Source organism: Rhinoraja longicauda, chromosome 5 (assembly GCF_053455715.1).
Source record: "Rhinoraja longicauda isolate Sanriku21f chromosome 5, sRhiLon1.1, whole genome shotgun sequence".
Lineage (NCBI taxonomy): Eukaryota > Metazoa > Chordata > Chondrichthyes > Rajiformes > Arhynchobatidae > Rhinoraja > Rhinoraja longicauda.
Genome location: NC_135957.1, coordinates 70,627,913 through 70,649,591, shown reverse-complemented (window position 1 = coordinate 70,649,591; position 21,679 = coordinate 70,627,913). Strand labels below are relative to the sequence as shown.

At 44.2% G+C, this 21,679-nt stretch overlaps 1 protein-coding gene across 7 annotated transcripts in view; it reads right to left on the bottom strand.

Annotated features, from left to right (window-relative positions):
• Nucleotides 1–13,630, bottom strand: part of ahi1 (Abelson helper integration site 1) — a 178,849-nt gene extending 165,219 nt beyond the window's left edge. For 4 of the 7 annotated variants that reach the window (XM_078399754.1, XM_078399757.1, XM_078399759.1 and 1 more), the window contains exons 1-4: nucleotides 13,486–13,628; nucleotides 3,870–3,930; nucleotides 3,672–3,755; nucleotides 2,017–2,141 (exon numbers count right to left, since the gene is read on the bottom strand). In XM_078399754.1, the coding sequence (XP_078255880.1) occupies nucleotides 2,017–2,141; nucleotides 3,672–3,681 (135 nt within the window). In that variant the 5' untranslated portion in view covers nucleotides 3,682–3,755; nucleotides 3,870–3,930; nucleotides 13,486–13,628. Of the gene's footprint in view, nucleotides 1–2,016; nucleotides 2,142–3,671; nucleotides 3,756–3,869; nucleotides 3,931–13,485 lie in introns of all 7 variants that reach the window. The other 3 variants (XM_078399760.1, XM_078399755.1, XM_078399756.1) reach the window with 3 other exon arrangements.
• Nucleotides 13,631–21,679: the final 8,049 nt, after the last annotated feature.

Here is a 21,679-nt window from a genome sequence, read left to right as displayed (position 1 = left end):
TATGGAATGGGCTTCCGGTGGAAGTGGTGGAGGCTGGCTCGATTTTATTATTTAAGAGTAAATTGGATAGGTATATGGATAGGAGGGGATTGGAGGGTTATGGTCTGAGTGCAGGTAGATGAGACTAGGTCAGGGAGAATGGTCGGCGTGGACTGGTAGGGCCGGACAGGCCTGTTTCCATGCTGTAGTTGTTATATGTTATATATATATATATATATGTTATATGTTATATATGTTGCAGTTGAACAAAGGGAACTATGAAGGCATGAGAGAGGAGCTGGCCAAGGTCGACCGGAAAAGGATCCTAGCAGGAATGACGGTGGAACAGCAATAGCAGGAATTTCTGGGCATAATCCAGAAGAGAAGTGCAACGAGACCTGGGTATCCTTGTACACCAGTCACTGAAAGTAAACATACAGGTACAGCAGGCAGTGAATAAAGCTAATGGCATGTTGGCCTTCATAACGAGAGAATTTGAGTATTGGAGTAAAGAGGTCCTTCTGCAGTTTTAAAGGGCCTTGGTGAGACCACATCTGGAGTATTGTGTACAGTTTTGGTCTCCTAATTTGAGGAAGGACATCCTTGCTATTGAGATAGTGCAGCATGGGTTCACGAGGTTTATCCCCGAGATGGCGGGACTGTGATATAAGGAAAGATTGGAAAGACAGGGCTTGTATTCACTGGAATTTAGAAGGATGAGAGGGGATCTTATAGAAACGTATAAAATTATAAAAGGTCTGGACAAGCTAGATGCAGGAAAAATGTTCCCAATGTTGGGGGAGTCCAGAACCAGGGGCCACAGTCGAAGAATAAAGAGGAGGCCATTTAAAACTGTGGTGAGAAAAAACTTTTTCATTCAGAGAATTGTGAATTTGTGGAATTCTCTGCCACAGAAGGCAGTAGAGGCCAATTCACTGGATGAATTTAAAAGAGAGTTAGATCGAGCTCGGGGCCATCAGAAGCAAGGAATACGGGGAGAAGGGAGGCATGGGTAACTGATTGGGAATGAACGGCTATGATCACAATCTACAATAGACAATAGGTGCAGGAGTAGGCCATTCGGCCCTTCGAGCCAGCACCGCCATTTAATGTGATCATGGCTGATCATTCACAATCAGTACCCCGTACCTGCCTTCGCCGCATATCCCTTGACTCCGCTATCTTTAAGAGCTCTATCTAGTTCTCTCTTGAAAGCATCCAGAGAATGAATGGTGGTGTTGGCTCAAAGGGCCAAATTGCCTCCTTCTGCACCTATTTTCTATGTTTCATTTTCTATTTTCTATGTTATTTCAACAGCGTGAACTTCCCAATACCTTCTGGGATAATATTGTTTTAATTACATAATTTTTTAAACATCAGAATTTAAAAGCATCTACAGTTTGAATAATTTATAGGAAGATAATTTAATTAAAATTCACATCAGTTTATTAATTATGTTTCTTTCTCTATAAATATTGTCTGCACTGGATATGTCAGGCAGTATTTTCAACATTCATAAATTACAAGACTTTATTTTTTACACGATCAAGAATTTTATTGACGAGATCAATCTTGCTTCAACTTTCCAACATTGGTAATCTAAATATTCATCACATTAGTACTTAAAGTTGAATGAAAAAAGATTTAAATATTACAAATTCAGAGTTCAGCAATTCTGATGTTGTTAATCACTCCCATCAGATTTGAACAAAAGTATCAGGATAAAACCAATTTGAGCCCTACCTGGCAAATAATCGCCTTTTATAATCCTTTACCAAACAACATTGAGCTTCTAAAAATAACAACACCTTACATAATTTCTAATACAATTCCATATGGAATCAACTTCGAATGTTCTAGAAGTATAAAAGCAAACCAAGTTTTCAAATGTTAGGAAACATTAAAAACAAAGAGAATACAGGTCCATTTGGAAGAACAAATTTATTGTGCCTTGCATAAATTATCAATATCCTCCAACAACTAAACATATAAGCAGACTTTAGGAAAACTTTGCCATAGTTAATAACTTGCTCTCACCACAATACTCTCTTGGCTAGGTACATTTTTCTTCTTTGATTTCTTTTTCTCAGCAGCTAAATCAGAATAGTTTTTCAATGCTTCCTCAAACTGAGCCTTGGTCTTTGCCCGAGCCTCACTTTCACCTGCAACATAAATGACAATGGAATTTTTTTTTTTAAATTGCCTATGCATTGCTTCTTAAAACACAATTTGGCATCTTATGTGTACTGATTGTTCAGTAGAATGAACAAACTAAAACATCAGAATGCAATGTGAGAATTAGCAGAAATTTGATTTTTTTAAAATTATCACAAAAATCTCATGTTGCTTCAATAGAAATCTCAAAATTCACAGGATGAAAAAAATCAATTGTGACAACTCGGGTACATAATTAGTTGAGTTAGTCTGTCCTTCAAGGAGAAGACGGCAGGGAAGAGAAAAATACATTCTGGCCTACCATCACAGTGAGGAGGTGACTGGAGGAGACTCACTGTGATGGATGTTTCTTTTGTTTGGTGTTGGTTTATGATTGTATGGTTATTGCATTTTTATTGATTATTCTTATTGGTCTTATTGTTGAACTGCGAGTAATTTTTCATTTCACTGCACATTTATGTGTATGTGACAAATAAATTGACTATTGAAATTGACTATTGAAGAGCAAAGTATGGAGGAGAGAAGGAACTGCCCAAGATCCAAAGCATACCACCTCATCTGTGAAACACTGTGGTGGGGGTGTTATGGCCTGAGCATGTATGACTGCTGAAGGTACTGGTTCAGTTATCTTCATTGATGCTACAACTGCTGATGGTAGTAACATAATGAATTCTGAAGTGTACAGACACGTCCTATCTGCTCAAGTTCAAACAAATGCCTCAAAACTCATTGGCCGGCAGTTCATTCCACAGCAAGACAATGATCCCAAACATACTACTAAAGCAAGGAGTTTTTCAAAGCTAAACAATGGTCAGTTCTTGAGTGGCCAAGTCAATCACCCGATCTGAACGCAATTGAGCACGCCTTTTATATGCTGAAGGGAAAAGTGAAGGGGACTAGCCCCCAAAACAAGCATAAGTTAAAGATGGCTGCAACACAGGCCTGGCAGAGCATCACCAGAGAAGACACCCAGCAACTTGTAATGTCCATGAATCGCAGACTTCAACATTGCATGTAAAGGATATGCAACAAAATACTAAACATGACTATTTTCATTTACATGACATGGCTGTGTCCCAAAATGGGGGGACTATGTATAATCATTGCTGCAATTTCTACATGGTGAAACCAAAATGTATAAAAATGACCTTTATTAAAATCTGACAATGTGCACTTTAACCACATGCGTTTTTTTTCTATTACAAATCTCAAATTGTGGAGTACAGAGGCAAATAAATAAATGATGGGTCTTTGTCCCAAACATTATGGAGGGCACAGTAGCTGTTTGACGTGAACTCATATCCTTCATCCTGAAGAGCTCGAGGCTTGTAAAAAAATGAAAAGGAGCTGACAACAGTTTATTTTCTAGGTAGGCAAAAATATTTGCACCTGCTCTGGATTAAACAAATCCGTTATTTCCACAGATATAGATTAAGCCCATACGTCAAGAATAATCTACTTCTGCTTCAAATGTCAGCTTTCTTTTCAATCAAAGATTAGTTTTATCTATACTCTACCTGTTGGCATTTTTCTCAAGATTGTGCTTGGAAGTCTTCCTCCTTCACTACATCCTCATCTGATAATTGTAGCTGATAGCCAACCTAAAATTAGGAAAAGGAGTAATGTAAGGCACTTATGACAACGCAATATGTCAAAAGAAGGTAGAGAAAAAGGATTTAGTTGTCCCAAAGGATGAAATAAAGTTTACGCATTACCTCAAACAGTTGCTGTTATACTTCATTACCAGATAACTTCTGCCTTCCACTGGTCACCTATCTAAAACATTTTTAAAAACATTGAAATATGTCTGTCAAACTTAAAAACAAAAAGTGCTGGAAATATACAATAGATCAGGCTGTATCTATGGAGAATTAAATAGAGTTAAACTTTTCGGTTGATGCAAGTTGAAAAAAAAATTAAATTACATACTGGGGAAACAACTTCAAGGTTGGGAATCCAGAGTAATAGACACATTGATTTATGGTTTCAATAAGCTATCATGGAACAAATGCTGACCAGCATTTCTTGCTCGTTCTTCACCCAATATGGGTGAGTGGATTAGGAGATTGTTAACAAGGGCCTGTGCTTCATAAACCAGAGATATGAAACCAACAATTTTGCTGCTATTTAAAACTTATCCCAGGCAAGATCTGGAATCAGAGACAGAGCAGAGAAACAGGCCATTCAGCCTGCCACATCTACACCAATCAGGTTTTATACCGAAGCTAATCCAATTTGCCCGTGTTCCATAATCTTCTAAAGTTTTCCTCTTCATGTACCTATCTAAATGTCTTTTAAACAGTGGCCATTATACAGGAAGCACAGCTTCCTCTCGCTGCTCATTCACACCTGCACCACCCTCTGCATGAAGACATCACCCTTCAGGTAACTTAAAGTTTCCCCCTCTTAGATCAAAAACGTCAAGATTCTAGGTGTAAATATCGCCAACAATTTGGCCTGGTCCAACCATATTGCATGACAGCCAATAAATTATACAAAATGTCTATAATCCTCAGAAGGCTAAGGAAATTTGGCATGTCTCCAACGGTTCTTACTAATCTCTACAGATACACCATAGAAAGCATCCTATCCAGATACAATAGAGTTTGATAAGGCAACTGCTCTACCCAAGACGGCAAGAAAATGTAGAGAGTTGTGACCCACAGCCTAGTCCATCCAGCAAACCAGGCTTCCATTCCCCTCCTCCTCCCTCCCTCTCTCCAATCACCTTAATCTACACTTCATGCTGCGTTGGACAAGCTGCCAACTTAATCAAGGATCACTCACACCACAGCCCTCTCCCATTTGGCAGGATACAAAAGCTTGAAAACATAACACCAGATTCAAGAACAGCTTCTTCCCTTCTATTCTCAGACTTTTAAGCAAGCCTTACATACACTAGGGATGCATTATTTTCTCGTTTCGACAACCTGATGTATCAAGTATGGTATGATTTGTCTGCAAAGTATGCAAAACAAAGATTGTCACATGTACCAAGATAAAAATACCAGATCTTTAAAAAGTGCATGGGCTGCAAAGTGAAGTGGAGTTGATAAGGTGAGATGGGGTTGGCAGGAGAGAGGTTTTGATGGAGACTGGTTTGCATGATGGATTAGGCTGCATTCACAATTCTTTGCAATCTTGGACAGAGCTGTTGCTGTACTAAGCTGTGATTGGTCAAGATGGGATCCTTTCCATGGTGCATCTTTGTAAACTAGTGAGAAATTGAAGACAATGCCAAATGAGCAGAACCTTCTGTGGAGGTTGAAATGTTGTGCTTTCTTTGCCTTAGTGTCAATGTAGCTATGGCAATGCTACAATGATGGTATTGTTTAGTTTCGAACACCCTGCTACAGGAAAGATTAAGCTGGAAAGAGTGCAGGAAAGATTTATCAGGATGACGCCAAGACTCAAGGCACTGATTGAAAGGGAGATGTGAAGAAGGGTCTCAACTCAAAACGTCACCCATTCCTTCTCTTCCGAGATGCTGCCTGACCCGCTGAGTTACTCCAGCATTTTGTGTCTACCTTCGATTGAAAGGGAGACATTGATCAGGATAGGACTTCATTCTTTGGAGTGTAGGGAGTGTAGGGAGACTGAGGGATGACCTTATAGAGGTGTATAAAGTCATGATGGTCATTGATTATGCATTCACCCTGTCCTTTTTGCAGGGTTGCGGAATCTAGAACGAGAGGACATAGGTGTAAGGCAAGAGGGGAAAGATTTAAGAGGAACTGGGGCACATTTTTTTCCAGAGGGGTGTCACACATATGGAACAACCTGCCAGAGGATGTGGTCGGGGGGAGGTAAATTAACAATTTCAAAATACATTTGGACAGGCACATGGATAGGAAAGGATTAGAGGGATATGGGTTGTGCATAGATGAGTTGGGCCAAAGGGCCGGTTCCCAAGCTATACGACTATAACATTTCAATGATCTGATTACTAATCTAGTAAACAATAGAACACCTCAATTTGAATCCCACCATCACAGCTGTGGAATTGAAATTAAGTCAATAATTTGGTTGAACTAGTCATAAGCAATCAGAAAGAAGGGTCTCGACCCAAAACGTCACCCATTCCTTCTCTCCAGAGATGCTGCCTGACCCGCTGAGTTACTCCAATATTTTGTGTCTACCTTCTTATAAAACTATCATATTGTCCAAATAAAAAAATCTGGTTTGCTAACATTTGCAAAAGGAAGAAATCTGACCTTTTATGGCCTATCTGTAGCTTGAGCTCAGATCCACCTAATGCACAGGGCCCTTAAAATGATAATCGAAAACAGCACAGCATGCCAATCTGCTATCAACGCTACCTTCTTAAGAGCAGTTAAGGTTGATAATAGATGCTACTTTGCCAGTGATGTCAAGACCCTTCGAAATGTGGTCTTTGTACACCAGCCAGGGGCAGAGTACAGATTAAAAAACATAAAGACCATCACTACCACAGCTGATTGTCATCATCTTGCTCTGCTCTTCCAACAATAAATTATCACAGGATCAAAAGCTCATAAGAATTATTTCATGCATATATAGGAAATACTGTATACTGCTGCTAAAAACGAAACTTCTACATTCAACTGACTGATCATCAAGCAGGCATTTTCCAAAAGGTATGAAGTCCACCTTCAGGTCACAAATCACCACAGAGGATCACTTTTATAACAACTCAAGCCACAAAAAGGTTACTGTATTTCATCTTAAGTACTGAGCAAAACTGTAACTTCTTGCAGTAACTCTGTGACAGAACTTCACTCTCCATTTGCAACCAAGTTATAGATTAACCTTCCACAAACACGTAAAGAAGGTAACCGCCATGAAAGAGATACAAGGTAGACACAAAATACTAGAGTAACTACCCGGGTCAGGCAGCATCTCTGGAGAGAAAGAATGGGTGACGTTTCGGGTTGAGACCCTTCTTCACACTGATATCAGGGGAGGGGGCTACAAGATAGAATGTAGTTGGAGACAGTAAAACGAATGGGAGAACTGGGAAGGGGGAGGGGATGGAGAGAGAAAGCAAGGGAAGTTAGAGAAGTCAATGTTCATACTGCTGTGGTGTAAACTACCCAAGCGAAATATGAGGTGCTGTTCCTCCAATTTGCACTGGTCCTCACTCTGACAATGGAGGAGGCCCAGGACAGAAAGGTCAGATTGGGAATGGGAGAGGGAGTTGAAGTGCTGAGCCACCAGGAGAATAGATAGGTTAAGACGGACTGAGCGGAGGTGTTCAGCGAAACGATCACCGAGCCTGCGTTTGGTCTCGCCGATGTAGAGAGGTTGACACCTGGCTATTTCACCTGGGCAGGTTACACCCCAGACCAGGTGTCAACAGGAACCTGGGTCCCTGGCATTGTAAGGCAGCAGCTCTATTGCTGCACCACCATCTCAAAGTCCTTCTATCTTCTAGACTTAGCTTTTAATATTGTGAATTCCATTTGGTTTACAAGTCACAAATAGTCCCAAACACTAGTTAATTTTAAATCCAAAAGCTCGGTCAGAAGACTAAGGAGATTTCATGTCTCCAACAACTCTTACCAACTTCCACAGATGCATACAACTTGGATTGGTAATTATGCTGCCTCGGGAAAGCAGAAGGTACAAAAGATTGAAACCTCCCAACACCAGATTCCGGACCAGCTGCATCCCCGCTGCTGTTAGACTTCTGAACGGTCCTCTTATAAATTAAGGGTGTAGTCCCAATCTCTCAACCTACCTCAACCATTGCACATTTTTTTATCCTGCACTCTCTTTGTAACTGTAACGCTATAACACTGCATTTTGCACTCTGGTATTTTTCTCTTTGCACTTTCGTACTTGTGTGTAGCATGCAAACAACGTTTTTCACTGAATCTCAGCACACATGCAATAATAAACCAATTGTTTAGTTTTGGTAAAACTCTTGGACATCATACTGTAAACCATACCTACACAAACCAATAACAATTATCTTCATAAATGATTTTCTGTAACATGAGGTTTCTTATGAATGCAACTGCCATGTCCTTTAGACTTACATAAACACATTATCAACCTATTTTGCTATTTCAAGAATCTATGGAAACTTCATCTGTGTTTCGCTATATTCTCCTCCCATTTATTGATTACTGCCTTATATTCTTTATCCTTCACCAAACCAAACCTCACTTCTCTGAAGTGAATGCTAATTCCACTTTTCTGCTTGCCTAATAAGATCTGCAACCTCCTTCCTCACTACTGAGCACAATGTCAATTCCATTATCTACAAATCTTCTTTATGGTAAAGGTGTCATAATTAGTCCAAACCATGAACAGCTCTGATCCCTTCCAAACCATATTGCAAAGAGTTTTCCAAGTTGCTTACAAATCTGTGAAGGTGCAAGTGAGGTGAGGCACTACCTTTTCCATCACATCATGAGCCACCATGTCAAATGCCTTGCTTATGCAGACTTTATGAACATTCTTTCCAGCTAGTCAGACATAAAAATACAAAATAACATGTAGAAATCCAAAATGAAACAGAAAATGTTGGGAAAACAAGAGATCATCTTAGTTTAGAGATACAGCGTGGAATCAGTCCTCTTGAACAACCGAGTCCAAACCAACCTTTAATCACCCATTAACACGAGTTTTATATTATCCTACTTTCTTATCCATTCCCAACACATTGGCATCTGTAAAATTGCCCTCAATTAACCTACAAACCTGCATGCCATTGAGAGGTGGGAGGAAACTGGAAATCCACGTATTTTCAGGGAAAACATGCAAAATCCTTCTGTACAGACAACACCTGAGATCAGGATCAAACCTGGGTCTCTGGTGCTGAGAAGCAGCAGCACTATCAGCTATACCACTGTGCAGAGAAAATGAATGAGCTTTTCAGGTTGATCCTTCATCACGGCTGTTTATTTTATTAGCCTGGCCTTCCCTTAAATTGATGCCGATTGTCTTTGATCAATCTGTGCCAGTCCAAATAGAGATTTATATTGCCCTCAGACAGTATCCAATAACTTTCCCAGCAACAATATTAGAATGACAGTCCTGTCTCTCATTTTTTATCTTTTGCAATATCGCAGGTAGACAATTGCGGTAATAATCAAATCTCTGGCACCATGCATGGAGCTGGAGAACTGGAAAATAATGACCTGAATAAGCTTCTGCTTATCTATCTTGTATTCCTGGTTGCCAGGAGAAGCATGTTCTGAGTTTAACAAAATATTTACTTTTTGAAAAGTAGAGATAATCCAGGTAATTAGAGCCTCACACCAAAGGTTGAGAAATTACTTGAGAATTCTTGGAGATATACTCTCAATAGGAATAGAACGGGCTAATTAGGGACATCCAGCATGGCTTTGTCAATGGCAGAGGTGATCAATGAGGGGAGGACAATGGATGTTGTATTTAGACAAGACTAACATTGGAGGAGTTGTGGACAGTGAGGCAGGTTGTCAAAGTATACAGCGGTATATTGGTCAACTGCAGAAATGGGCAGAGAAATGGCAGATGGATTTTAATCCAAGTAGGTGTGAGATGTTGCACTTTGGAAGGTAGAATGTAAGGGGAATGAGTATTGTTAATGGTAAGAGTCTAAACAGCATTGATATATAGATGGATCTTGGGGTTCTAGTAGACACAAAATGATGGAGCAACTCAGCGGGTCAGACAGCATCTCAGAAAAGAATGGATGACGTTTCGGGTCGGGACCCTTCTTCAGATTGATGTCAGGGGAGGGAGCGGGACAAAGATAGGATGTAGTCGGAGACAGGAAGACTAGTGGGAGAACTGGGAAGGGAAGTGGATAGAGAGGGGAAGCAGGGACTACCTGAAGTTAGAGAAGTCAACGTTCATACCGCTAGGGTGTAAACTGCCCAAGCGAAATATGAGTTGCTGTTCCTCCAATTTGCGCTGGGCCTCACTCTGACAATGGAGGAGGCCCAGGACAGAAAGGTCAGATTGGGAATGGGAGGGGGAGTTGAAGTGCTGAGCCTCCGGGAGATCAGGTTGGTTGAGGCGGACTGAGCGGAGGTGTTCAGTGAGACGATCACCGAGCCTGCGCTTGGTCTCGCCGATGTGAAGAAGTTGACATCTGGAACAGCGGATACAGTGAATGAGGTTGGAGGAGGTGCAGTGAACCTCTGCCTCACCTGGAAAGACTGTTTGGGTCCTTGGATGGAGTCGAGGAGGGAGGTAAAGGGACAGGTGTTGCATCTCCTGCGGTTGCAGGGGAAAGTACCTGGTGAGGGGGTGGTTTGGGTGGGAAGGGACGAGTGGACCAGGGAGTTTCGGGGGGAACAGTCTCTAAGGAAAGCAGAAAGGGGTGGAGATGGGAAGATGTGGCCAGTAGTGGGATTCCATTGGAAGTGGCGGAAATGTTGGGGTTCTAGTACTTGGCTCCCTGAAAGTGGCAACAGAAGCAAATATAGTGATAAGGAGAGCTTCATTGGTGATAATGAAGCTAATCAGTGGCCTCAACTTTCCAACAATAAACAGTATGTCGCCAATTTTGCCTTTGTTTCACAAACGATAAAGGATCCAGCAATGATTACAATTAGAATCCAAACAATTGTCATGAAATTTCTTAACGTAACTTATTAAGCAATATAAACTCCCAAGTTTTTAAAATGTTACAATTCCTGAATATATTCCCCTCTCTGGAAGCTTCTCCTTTCCCATCCCAATTTTTCCTAATACTGCACTTTTTCCTTGTATATTTTAAGCAGTGAAAATATAGTGCAAACAAAAACATCAGAACCAGAACAGAGCAACACTACCTCATAACTTACAAATGCAACAATCTGTACAGCATTTCCAGAGAATGCTAAATACGTCTCTTCTGAGGTGCTGACCATCTGAAATACTCCAGCACTGTGTGTCCTTTTTTGTAAATCAGCATCTGCACTTCCTTGTTTCTCCGATATATTCAGTGTCAGTGGAACAGTCTGTGCGGCAGATGCAGTTTCAGGACCGCTGAGTCATCACCTGCACATGATTTAGGTTCCTTCCTTCAGATAATTTCAGATGATAAAAAAATATAAGGAAAGCTAACACAAGTCTACAAGGCACAATATTCCAAAAATAAAAATCTTTGTCGACTGAAAAGACTACAATTGAACTTCAATTGATTGAAACAAGCGATGAATTTCAATGCGGTTCAGGTTTTCAAACCAAACAATTGGCTCCTCTCACCTGTTTACTCTCAAACGTCCTCAACAAACTAACACCTTACTACGAAGAGAACCACCTCCATGCAAATCCATCAAAGACACAGGTGTGTGCATTCCATCTGCGCAACCAAGAAGCCAAACGCCAACTGAACGTCACCTGGTCTGGCACCCCTCCTGAAAACTGCGATCACCCAGTATATCAAGAAGTTACCTTAGATCGTTGTCTCTCCTTCAAGACCCATGTTGAGAAGATAAAAGCTAAAGTTTATGCAAGAAACAACATTGTCAGCAAACCTACTGGAACAAGATGGGGTGCAATTCCTGACACTACGATCAACTGCCTTGGCCCTTTGCTACTCAACAGCAGAGTATGCATGCCCAGTCTGGGAAAGATTAGCCCATGCTAAGAAGATTGATCCAACCATCAATACAACCCGATGCCTTATGACTGGATGTCTTAGACCAACATCAACTGACAGCCTATACATACTATCTGGTATAGCGCCACCAGAAATTAGTCGCAGTGCAGCAAGCAGTAGAGAACGCCATCGCCAGACCACAGATGTACGACATCCCCTATTCGGCCATGAACCCGCAAAGAATCTGCTAAAGTCCAGGAAAAGCTTCCTCAACGAAGTTGAACCAAATGCTGAAGCTGAAGGTACTAGAGTTGCATTATGGGAAGAGAGACTAGTCAATCTCCCATCAACGACATCCATGGCCATAAGTGCCAAAGAACTTCCTCCTGGGGCCGAATCAAGCTGGGCTGAATGGAAATGCATCTACCTGAGAGCTGGTACTGGTCGTTGTAAAGCGACTCTCAAGAAGTGGGGTTATATAGACACTGCAGACGTCATCTTCTTATGTGGCACAGAACTACAAACTATGGAACACCTATTGAGATGTCCTCTATTGGAGCACAAATGCAAAACTGAGGACCTCGCAGAGAACAATGATGTGTTCAGTTGTGTTCAGTTTTGGCTGAAACACAATATCTAGCATGTGTGGACACGATAAGAAGAAAACCTGTTTACAACTATCACTTAGAACATAAACTGCTGGAATAACAGCAGATTAGGCAGCTTCTCGGGAGAACATGAATTGGTAACATTTCAGTACAGGACCCTTCTTCAGCTTTATGCAATCTGGATTCCTGACTTTCTAGTCAGGAGTTCAGATGCTGGCTTACACCAATGGTAGACAAAATGCTGCAGTAACTCACTGGGTCAGGCAGCATCTCTAGAGAAAAGGAATCGGTGACACAAAAAGTATCCTATTCCCTCTCTCCAGAGATGCTGCCTGACCGGCTGAGTTACTCCAGTATTTGTGTTTATCTTGCTGACGTTCTAAACTACTATAGACTGTGGTTTTAAAATCTCTGCAAAATTTGATACCTCAACAAGAAGGGTCCCCAAAACATCATCTGCCCAGCCTCTCCACAGATACTGCCTGACCTGCTGTTACTCCAGAACTTTGTGTTTCGCTCAAGCATCCAGTAGCTGTCTGAAGTAGGGTCTCGACCCGAAACGTCACCCATTCCTTCTCTCCCGAGATGTTGCCTGTCCCGCTGAATGACTCCAGCATTTTATGTCTATCTTCGGTTTAAGCCAGCATCTGCAGTTCCTTCTCACACATCCAGTATCTACAGTTCCTTTTGTCTCCACCGATCAGTTGCCTAGCTTTGGACTGCCCCCCAACCTTTTTCCCAGTTTTCTCCCCCTCCTGCAACAATCAGTCTGAACTTAAGTAAGGATGGAACCTGAAACGTCTATCCGACCATTCCCTCCATAGATGCTGCCTGACCAGCTGAGTTACTCTAGCACTTTGTGTTTTGCTCAAGACACCATCATCTGCAATCAGTGTCTTGTGTCTCCAAACGGCACCGCCAGGTCGCGTTGACAACTCCACATGGGAGTCACTGCGACGACCACTGTAAACATTGAAAAGTCGCTGGAGACCAACCACAGGCTAGCAACCACACGGTTACCCGTATCTAAAATCCAGCTGCAACTATATTGCCTCGCTTTATACACGTTGTATTTCAAAGGCAAGCGCGGATCCCGATCGGGTGAAGCCGTTACACGAGTTACACGTCTTATCTCGGATGCAGCGGCCTGGCAACGCTGAAGCCGCCTTCCTGGCAACAGCCGCACAACCAATGTCGCCGAGCCGATCAATGACTGACCTGGCCGCTGGTCTGGGATGGCGCCGGTTCCAGCGCGGTCTCATGAACGGTGCGGCGCCAACATGAGCGCGAGCGCGAGCGCCTCTGCCGCCATCGAACCGCCGGCTACTGCGCTGCGCTGCGCCCCGGCGTCCGCGTCACAACGGCTCCGCTGGCGGAAAGGGGGGCTGGGCCGGCCCGCGCCACACACAGCAGCGTCACAATGACCTTAAGCCGCCAATGTCTCTGCCATTCGCGAGCGCGACGGTTGGAGCGGCTCACGTCCCCAGCCCCGCCGCCGGGCTCGAGCGGAAAGCCGGTCGAAGGACCGGGACCGACTGCTGGTGAGGAAAAAAATATTGGTTTAAAAGTGTGCAGGAAGCAACTGCAAGATGCTCGTCTAAACCGAAGATACATGACTCTCCTAACGTATGCGACAACCAGTGATGATGATTATCCGTCAAGATAGATACAGATAGACACAAGATGCGTAGTAGGAAGGAACTGCAGACGCTGCTGGTCTCAACAGAAGATAGACACAAAATGCTGGATGCGACAGGGGACATCTCTGGAGAGAAGGAATGGGTGACATTTCAGGTCGAGACGTTTACCCTATTCCTTCACTCCAATAGACAATAGGTGCAGGAGTAGGCCCTTCGGCCCTTCGAGCCAGCACCGCCATTCAATGTGATCATGGCTGATCATTCTCAATCAGTACCACGTTCCTGCCTTCTCCTCATACCCCCTGACTCTGCTATCATTAAGAGCTCTATCTAGCTCTCTCTTGAATGCATTCAGAGAATTGGCAGAGGCAGAGAATTCCACAGATTCACAACTCTCTGACTGAAAAAGTTTTTCCTCATCTCAGTTCTAAATGGCCTACCCCTCATTCTTAAACTGTGGCCCCTTGTTCTGGACTCCCCCAACATTGGGAACATGTTTCCTGCCTCTAACGTGTCCAACCCCTTAATAATCTTATACGTTTCGATAAGATCTCCTCTCATCCTTCTAAATTCCAGTGTATACTGGAGATAGAAACATAGAAAAATAGGTGCAGGAATAGGGTCATTCGGCCCTTCGAGCCAGCGCAGCACCGCCATTCAATATGATCATGGCTGCTCATCCAAAATCAGTATCCCGTTCCGGCCTTTCCCCCACAGCCCTTAATTCCCTTAGCCATAAGAGCTAAATCTAACTCTCTCTTGAACGCATCCAGTGAATTGGCTGCTTATCCCGCTGAGTTACTCCAGCATTCTGTGTCTATCTTTGGTTTCACATGTATTGTGGCCGGTCTTTAGGTCTGCTCATACCATCTTATCTTTCATAACTTTCGGTACTACAGTGTGCAGAGAAGATTCACGACGAAATCCATGACGTGTTGGAGTAACTCAGTGGGTCAAGCAGTATCTCCAGAGAACATGGGCAGGCAGTGAAGAAAGCCAATGGAATGTTGGCCTTCGTAACAAGAGGAGTTGAGTATAGGAGCAAAGAGGTCCTTCTACAGTTGTACCGGGCCCACAGTACTCCAGGTGCGGTCTCATTAAGAGCTCTATCTAGCTCTCTCTTGAATGCATTCAGAGAATTGGCAGAGGCAGAGAATTCCACAGAGCACCTGGAGTACTGTGTGCAGTTTTGGTCTCCAAATTTGAGGAAGGATATTCTTGCTATGGAGGGCGTGCAGCGTAGGTTCACTAGGTTAATTCCCGGAATGGCGGGACTGTCGTATGTTGAAAGGCTGGAGCGATTGGGCTTGTATACACTGGAATTTAGAAGGATGAGGGGGGATCTTATTGAAACATATAAGATAATTAGGGGATTGGACACATTAGAGGCAGGAAACATGTTCCCAATGTTGGGGGAGTCCAGAACAAGGGGCCACAGTTTAAGAATAAGGGGTAGGCCATTTAGAACGGAGATGAGGAAGAACTTTTTCAGTCAGTGAGTGGTGAAGGTGTGGAATTCTCTGCCTCAGAAGGCAGTGGAGGCCAGTTCGTTGGATGCTTTCAAGAGAGAGCTGGATAGAGCTCTTAAGGATAGCGGAGTGAGGGGGTATGGGGAGAAGGCAGGAACAGGGTACTGATTGAGAGTGATCAGCCATGATCGCATTGAATGGCGGTGCTGGCTCGAAGGGCTGAATGGCCTACTCCTGCACCTATTGTCTATTGTCTATTGTCTATTGACCCTTCTTCAGACTGATTGTGGTTGCGGGGGAAAGGATGGAAGAGAGGAGGGTGCAAGACAAAGCCTGGCGAGTGATAGGTAGATACAGGTCAACGATTACAGCGTGGAAACAGGTCCTTTGGCCCAACTTGCCCATGTCAACCAACATGTCCCATCTGCCTGCGTTTGGCCCATATCCCTCCAAATCTGTCCTGTCCATGTACCTGTCTAACTATTTCTTAAACATTGCGATAGTCTCTGCCTTAAATACCTCCTCTGGCAGTTGTTCCATACACCCACCACCCTTTGTGTGAAAACGTTACCCCTCAGATTCCTATTAAATCCTTTCCCTTTCACCTATATCCTCTGGTCAGAAACTTTGCATCTACCCGATCTATTCCTCTCATTATTTTATACACCTGTTTAAGATCACCCCTCCTCCTGTGCTCCAAGGAGTAGTACTAGCCATCTCAACCTCTCCCTATAACGCAGGCCCTTCAGTCCAGACAACATCCTCGAAAATCTTCTTGGCGCACTTTCCAGCTTGACAACATCTTTCCTATAACATAACGCCAAGAAGTGAACGCAATACTCTAAATGCGGCCTCACCTCGCTTTTTCCATGATGAAGCTACAGCTATAGCGAAACTGGAGAATCGCTGCCCAGTTGGGAAGAGTTCGACAAGCGTCCTCCACGAGCTGAACCAAAAAGAACCAAAGACTTGGTAGTGTCAGATGCTGAGAGAGAAGCTGCCCTGCAAGTACTACCTGCCCAAGAACAGTGGACAACGGGCCAGAAAACGCAAGAGGAAAGGGAATTGAGCTGGAAGATGGCAGATTGTGATCATCCAACGATTGACAGGACGAAGGATGTTGGTGGGAAGAATGCATCGATATTTTCCTTATATTGATATTATGTTCCTGTATCTACGTTTGGCCCAGCCAGACAAGGACCGCTGAGAACAAATGGCAAGGACAGGCCCGGTGGCCAATGAGAACAAAGCCCATTGGCCTCTGAGAATGAAGACCCAACGGCCAAGTGTGGGGGAAGCTCGGAAGCCCCTGTCGTGGTTTTCTTTAGCTTCGAAATGAAGACAGGCGACACGGAAAATTCTTTGAGAAGTTAAAAGCCTTTATTTGCAAACAACGGCTGGAACAATCAGGAAGTCAACCGCCTGACTGCCAACTTATACCACGGGTAGTCTATGTTTATAGGATTATTCCAAACCTTATCTTCTTTACATTACCTCATACCCACACTCCTTTCTTCAGTCATTCATTTCTTTGCAGTCACCCATCTGTCCCGTCACCATTAAATCCCATTCAGTAATTTATCCTTATCTCAATGCTCACATCCCTTCATACTTCGCCTCCCTTATTTCCCTGCTAGTCCATCCCTCACTTCCTTATCTCTTCTCTTGCCACCATTATCTTTCATCCAAATGTGACAAGGCAAAGAGATAATGGTGTACAGGCAATGCCTAAGTCAAAGGTTACCAAAGTAGGAATGCCTAAGGATTAAGTCAATTATGCCAATTATGTGGCAACTGTGCATTTGTGGTAGTGCAAAAGATTTTCATTGTGCTGTGCATATGTGACAATAAAGAACCATTGAACCAACGCTTTATATAACGGTCTAGGCTTAAGCCACTTTTAACAAACTACTAGATGGGTGTGGACCAGTTGGGTCCAAATCTCTCCCTCGGGCCCGGCAACCCTCCGTGCAAACTCCCTCCCCCCCCACTTACCCACTCACCCACTCCATCCCCCCTCTACCCCCCACTCCCCCCCTTCCCCTCCTCCCCCCACTCACCCACTTCAACCCCCCTTATCCCCCACTCATCCACCCCCTCCCCTCCCCCCCCCGGCCGTTTGGACCATCGCAAACTCGAAATATCGTAAGTCGAAGCATCATAAGTCGGGGAGCATCTGTATTAGATCAAGTGGCCGGAAGCGTGCTGCGGCTCGCAACGGGTCGCTGCCGTTTACACCATCGCAAAGTCGAAATATCGTAAGTCGAGGCATCATAAGTCGGGGAGCATCTGTATTAGATCAACGGACCCCAACTGCGCACGCGTGGATCTTCTCCCATTGTGACGTTGAAAACGGAGGCAGGCGCAGCTGACGGCCCGGGCAAGTAAAAAAAGGGATTTTTTAAAGTTTAAAAAATTTAATTTTAAAGTTTAAAAAGTGAAAAACTTAAAATATAACAAACATTTGAACCCCGGGACAATGGTGAGTAAGGTGGGCCTAAAATTGTTGCGCTATCGTGTATCGTTTTGGCTGTATTTCGAGAACAAATATATACACAAACACACAAATATACAAGATGTGTTTTAGTAATATATATTAGACCAAGTGGACCTGTTGGGCCCAAACCGCTCCTGCATTGGTGCAGCAACCTCTCCTTCCCCCCCCGTCCCTTCTCCCCCCCTCCCTCTCCCTTCTCCCCCCTCCCCTCCCCTCTCCACCCATCCCCTCCCCCTTCCACCCACTCCATCCCCCTCAACCCCCTTATCCTCCCCTCCCTCCATCCGCCCTCCCTCCCCCCTCCCTAGGAGATAGATTTAAACTTTAAAATGTGAATAACTTTAAAAATATAAGACCGATTTCAAGGAAACTTCTTCCATTAGCACCAAAGGGCCGATGGTGAGTAAGGTGGGCCTAAAATTGTCGCACTATCATGTACCGTTTTGGCTGTTGTTCAGGAACAAACAAACAAACAAACGAGCGTTTTAGTATATAGAATCTATATTATAGATAGATGTACCCTGCACTCCTAGATTCTTCTGCTCTACAATACTCCCCAGAGCCCTAGCATTCACAGTGTAGGTCCTTCCCATATTAGTCTTCGCCAAATGAAATACCTCACATTTCTCTGCATTAAATTCCATCAATCATTCCAAATCCCAACTGATCAAGATCCTGCTGTAATTTCTGACAATTATCATCACTATCTACAAAACCACCCACTTTAGTGTCATCTGCAAACTTGCTAATCATGCCATGTACGTTCTCATCCAAATCAGTGATATAGATGACAAACAGCAAGAGGCCCAGCATCGAACCCTGAGGCACGTCACTAGTCACCAATCCGAAAAGCAGCTTATCACCATCACCCTCTGTTTCCTTTCATAAGCCAATTTTCTATCCATTCAGCTTTCTCTTCTTGGATCCCATGGGATCTAACCTTCCGGAGCAGCATACCATGTGGAACCTTGTTGAATGCCTTATTCACAAAATGCTGGAGTAACTCAGCAGGTCAGGCAGCATCTCGGGAGAGAAGGAATGGGTGACGTTTCGGGTCGAGACCCTTCTTCAGACTGATGTCAGGGGGGCGGGACAAAGGAAGGATATAGGTGGAGACAGGAAGATAGAGGGAGATCTGGGAAGGGGGAGGGGAAGGGAGGGACAGAGGGACTATCTAAAGTTGGAGAAGTCGACATTCATACCACTGGGCTGCAAACTGCCCAGGCGAAATATGAGGTGCTGTTCCTCCAATTTCCGGTGGGCCTCACTATGGCACTGGAGGAGGCCCATGACAGAAAGGTCAGACTGGGAATGGGAGGGGGAGTTGAAGTGCTCGGCCACCGGGAGATCAGTTTTGTTAAAGCGGAACGAGCGCAGGTGTTCAGCGAAGCGATCGCCGAGCCTGAGCTTGGTTTCGCCGATGTAAATGAGTTGACATCTAGAGCAGCAGATGCAATAGATGAGGTTGGAGGAGGTGCAGGTGAACCTTTGTTTCACCTGGAAAGACTGTTTGGGTCCTTGGATGGAGTTGAGGGGGGAGGTAAAGGGACAGGTGTTGCATCTCGTGCGGTTGCAGGGGAAAGTGCCCGGGGTGGGGGTGGTTTGGGTAGGAAGGGATGAGTGGACCAGGGAGTTACGGAGGGAACGGTCTCTGCGGAACGCAGAGAGGGGAGGGGATGGGAAGATATGGTGGGGTCCCGTTGTAGGTGACGGAAATGTTGGTGGATGATATGTTGGATCCGCTGGCTGGTGGGGTGGAAGGTGAGAACGAGGGGGATTCTGTCCTTGTTGCGAGTGGGGGGAGGGGGAGCAAGAGTGGAGCTGCGGGACGTAGAAGAGACCCTAGTGAGAGCCTCATCTATAATGGAGGAGGGGAAGCCCCGTTTCCTGAAGAACGAGGACATCTCGGAAGCCCTAGTGTGAAACACCTCATCCCGGGCGCAGATGCGGCGTAGACGGAGGAATTGGGAGTAGGGGATAGACTTTTTGCCGGGGACCGGGTGGGAAGAAGTGTAGTCCAGATAACTCTGCGAGTCAGTGGGTTTATAAGTAAATGTCCGTCACTAGTCTGTCTCCTGTGATGGAGATGGTGAGGTCCAGAAACGGGAGGGAGATGTCGGAGATAGTCCAGGTATATTTAAGGGCAGGATGGAAATTGGAGGTGAAGTGTATGAAGTCAGTGAGTTCTGCATGGGTGCAAGAGGTAACACCAATGCAGTCATCGATGTAGCGGAGGTAGAGTTCGGGGATGGGGCCAGTGTACGTCTGGAACAGGGATTGTTCGACGTACCCGACAAAGAGGCAGGCGTAGCTAGGGCCCATGCGAGTGCCCATAGCTACGCCTCTGGTTTGGAGGAAGTGGGAGGAGTCAAAGGAGAAGTTGTTGAGGGTAAGAACTTTTGAATGCCTTGCTGAATACTACTTGTTGAATGCCTTGCTGAAATCCATATGTACATCTAAATCTCTGCAGTCATCAACCTCTTTGGTCACATCATCAAAAAACTCAACCAGATTCATGAAACAACCTCCCACATACAAAACCATGCTGACTATCCTTCATCTTGTCCATCTAAATGCATATATATTCTATCTCAGAATATTCTAGTATCTTTCCGACCACAGATGTTAAGTTCACTGGCTTGTAGTTCCCAGCCTTTTCCCTGCAGCCCTTCTTGAATAGAAGCACAACATTTGCAACCCTCCAGTTTTTAATGTCCCTAAATAATTAGAAGAGCATACGCAACATTGCCTTCATCCTGGTGGCCACCTTTGTTTGTAGCTGCATCAGGCTGCGAGTGGAACCAAAGTACATGGGCTCCAAGGGTTACCACTTGCTGAAAGTTTACCTGACCCCAATGTTGCGAAGGATAGGCCTGACCTCTTTGCTGTTTAATATCCCTGTCAGTTGAACATTGTTATTTTATCTATCCATCATGGAAAACATCTTGCAGTACAATACATTGGATCACATGCTCCTCAGACAGTGGTCAGCTCAGTATGTCCTGGAGGCATTGCAGGACAAAGACATGATGGAGGCTGTAGGCTGATGGGTTGTTCCTTGACCAGTCTGTCTAAATCATCTGGTGGAATGTTTAATCGCCAGAACTCACCAACAAGCTACAAGACTTCACTTCCCTGTCAGATCCCTTCCATTCCCTCTATGGTTGGAATCTCAGTCACAATGCATGCTGCCCTCTGAAAAAATGCAATAAGGATGAGAGGGTAGCCAATCTCTCTGTGGACTTTGTGTTTAGCTTAGTTTCGTTTAGTTTATTGTCACATGATTTCAGAAATCTCACTTCCAATACTGAAAGTTACATGATTACAATCAGGCAGTCCAGAGAGTGCAGATACAGGATAAAGGATGTGATGTTTAGTGCAAGATAGAATCCAGTAAAGTTTGATTAAAGATAGTCAGAGGGTCTCCAATGAGGTAGATAGTCGCTCTGTACCTCTCTAGTTGGTTGTCGGATGGTTCAGTTGGCTGATAACAGCTGAGAAGAAATTGTATTTGCAAAATGGATCTGGAGAAGGATGCAAGCCGCCTTGTCACTGTTCAACCCAAGCAGTTGTTTAACACTGGACCTTTGATTTGAAGTCTGATGCCAGGGATACAAACCGATAAAAATCAAATGCTGTTGGAAGATCATCAACTCAGTGAAGGATGTTCTTACGTCTCCCTAAAAACTGTAAGGGAATGTTGCAGATTGGCACATTCCTGACTGGAGGAGTACATGTTGAGAGATACACTGAAACTCAATGGCATTTGAAGTTTGTGTCATCCCAAAATGTCATATGAGTGGCAA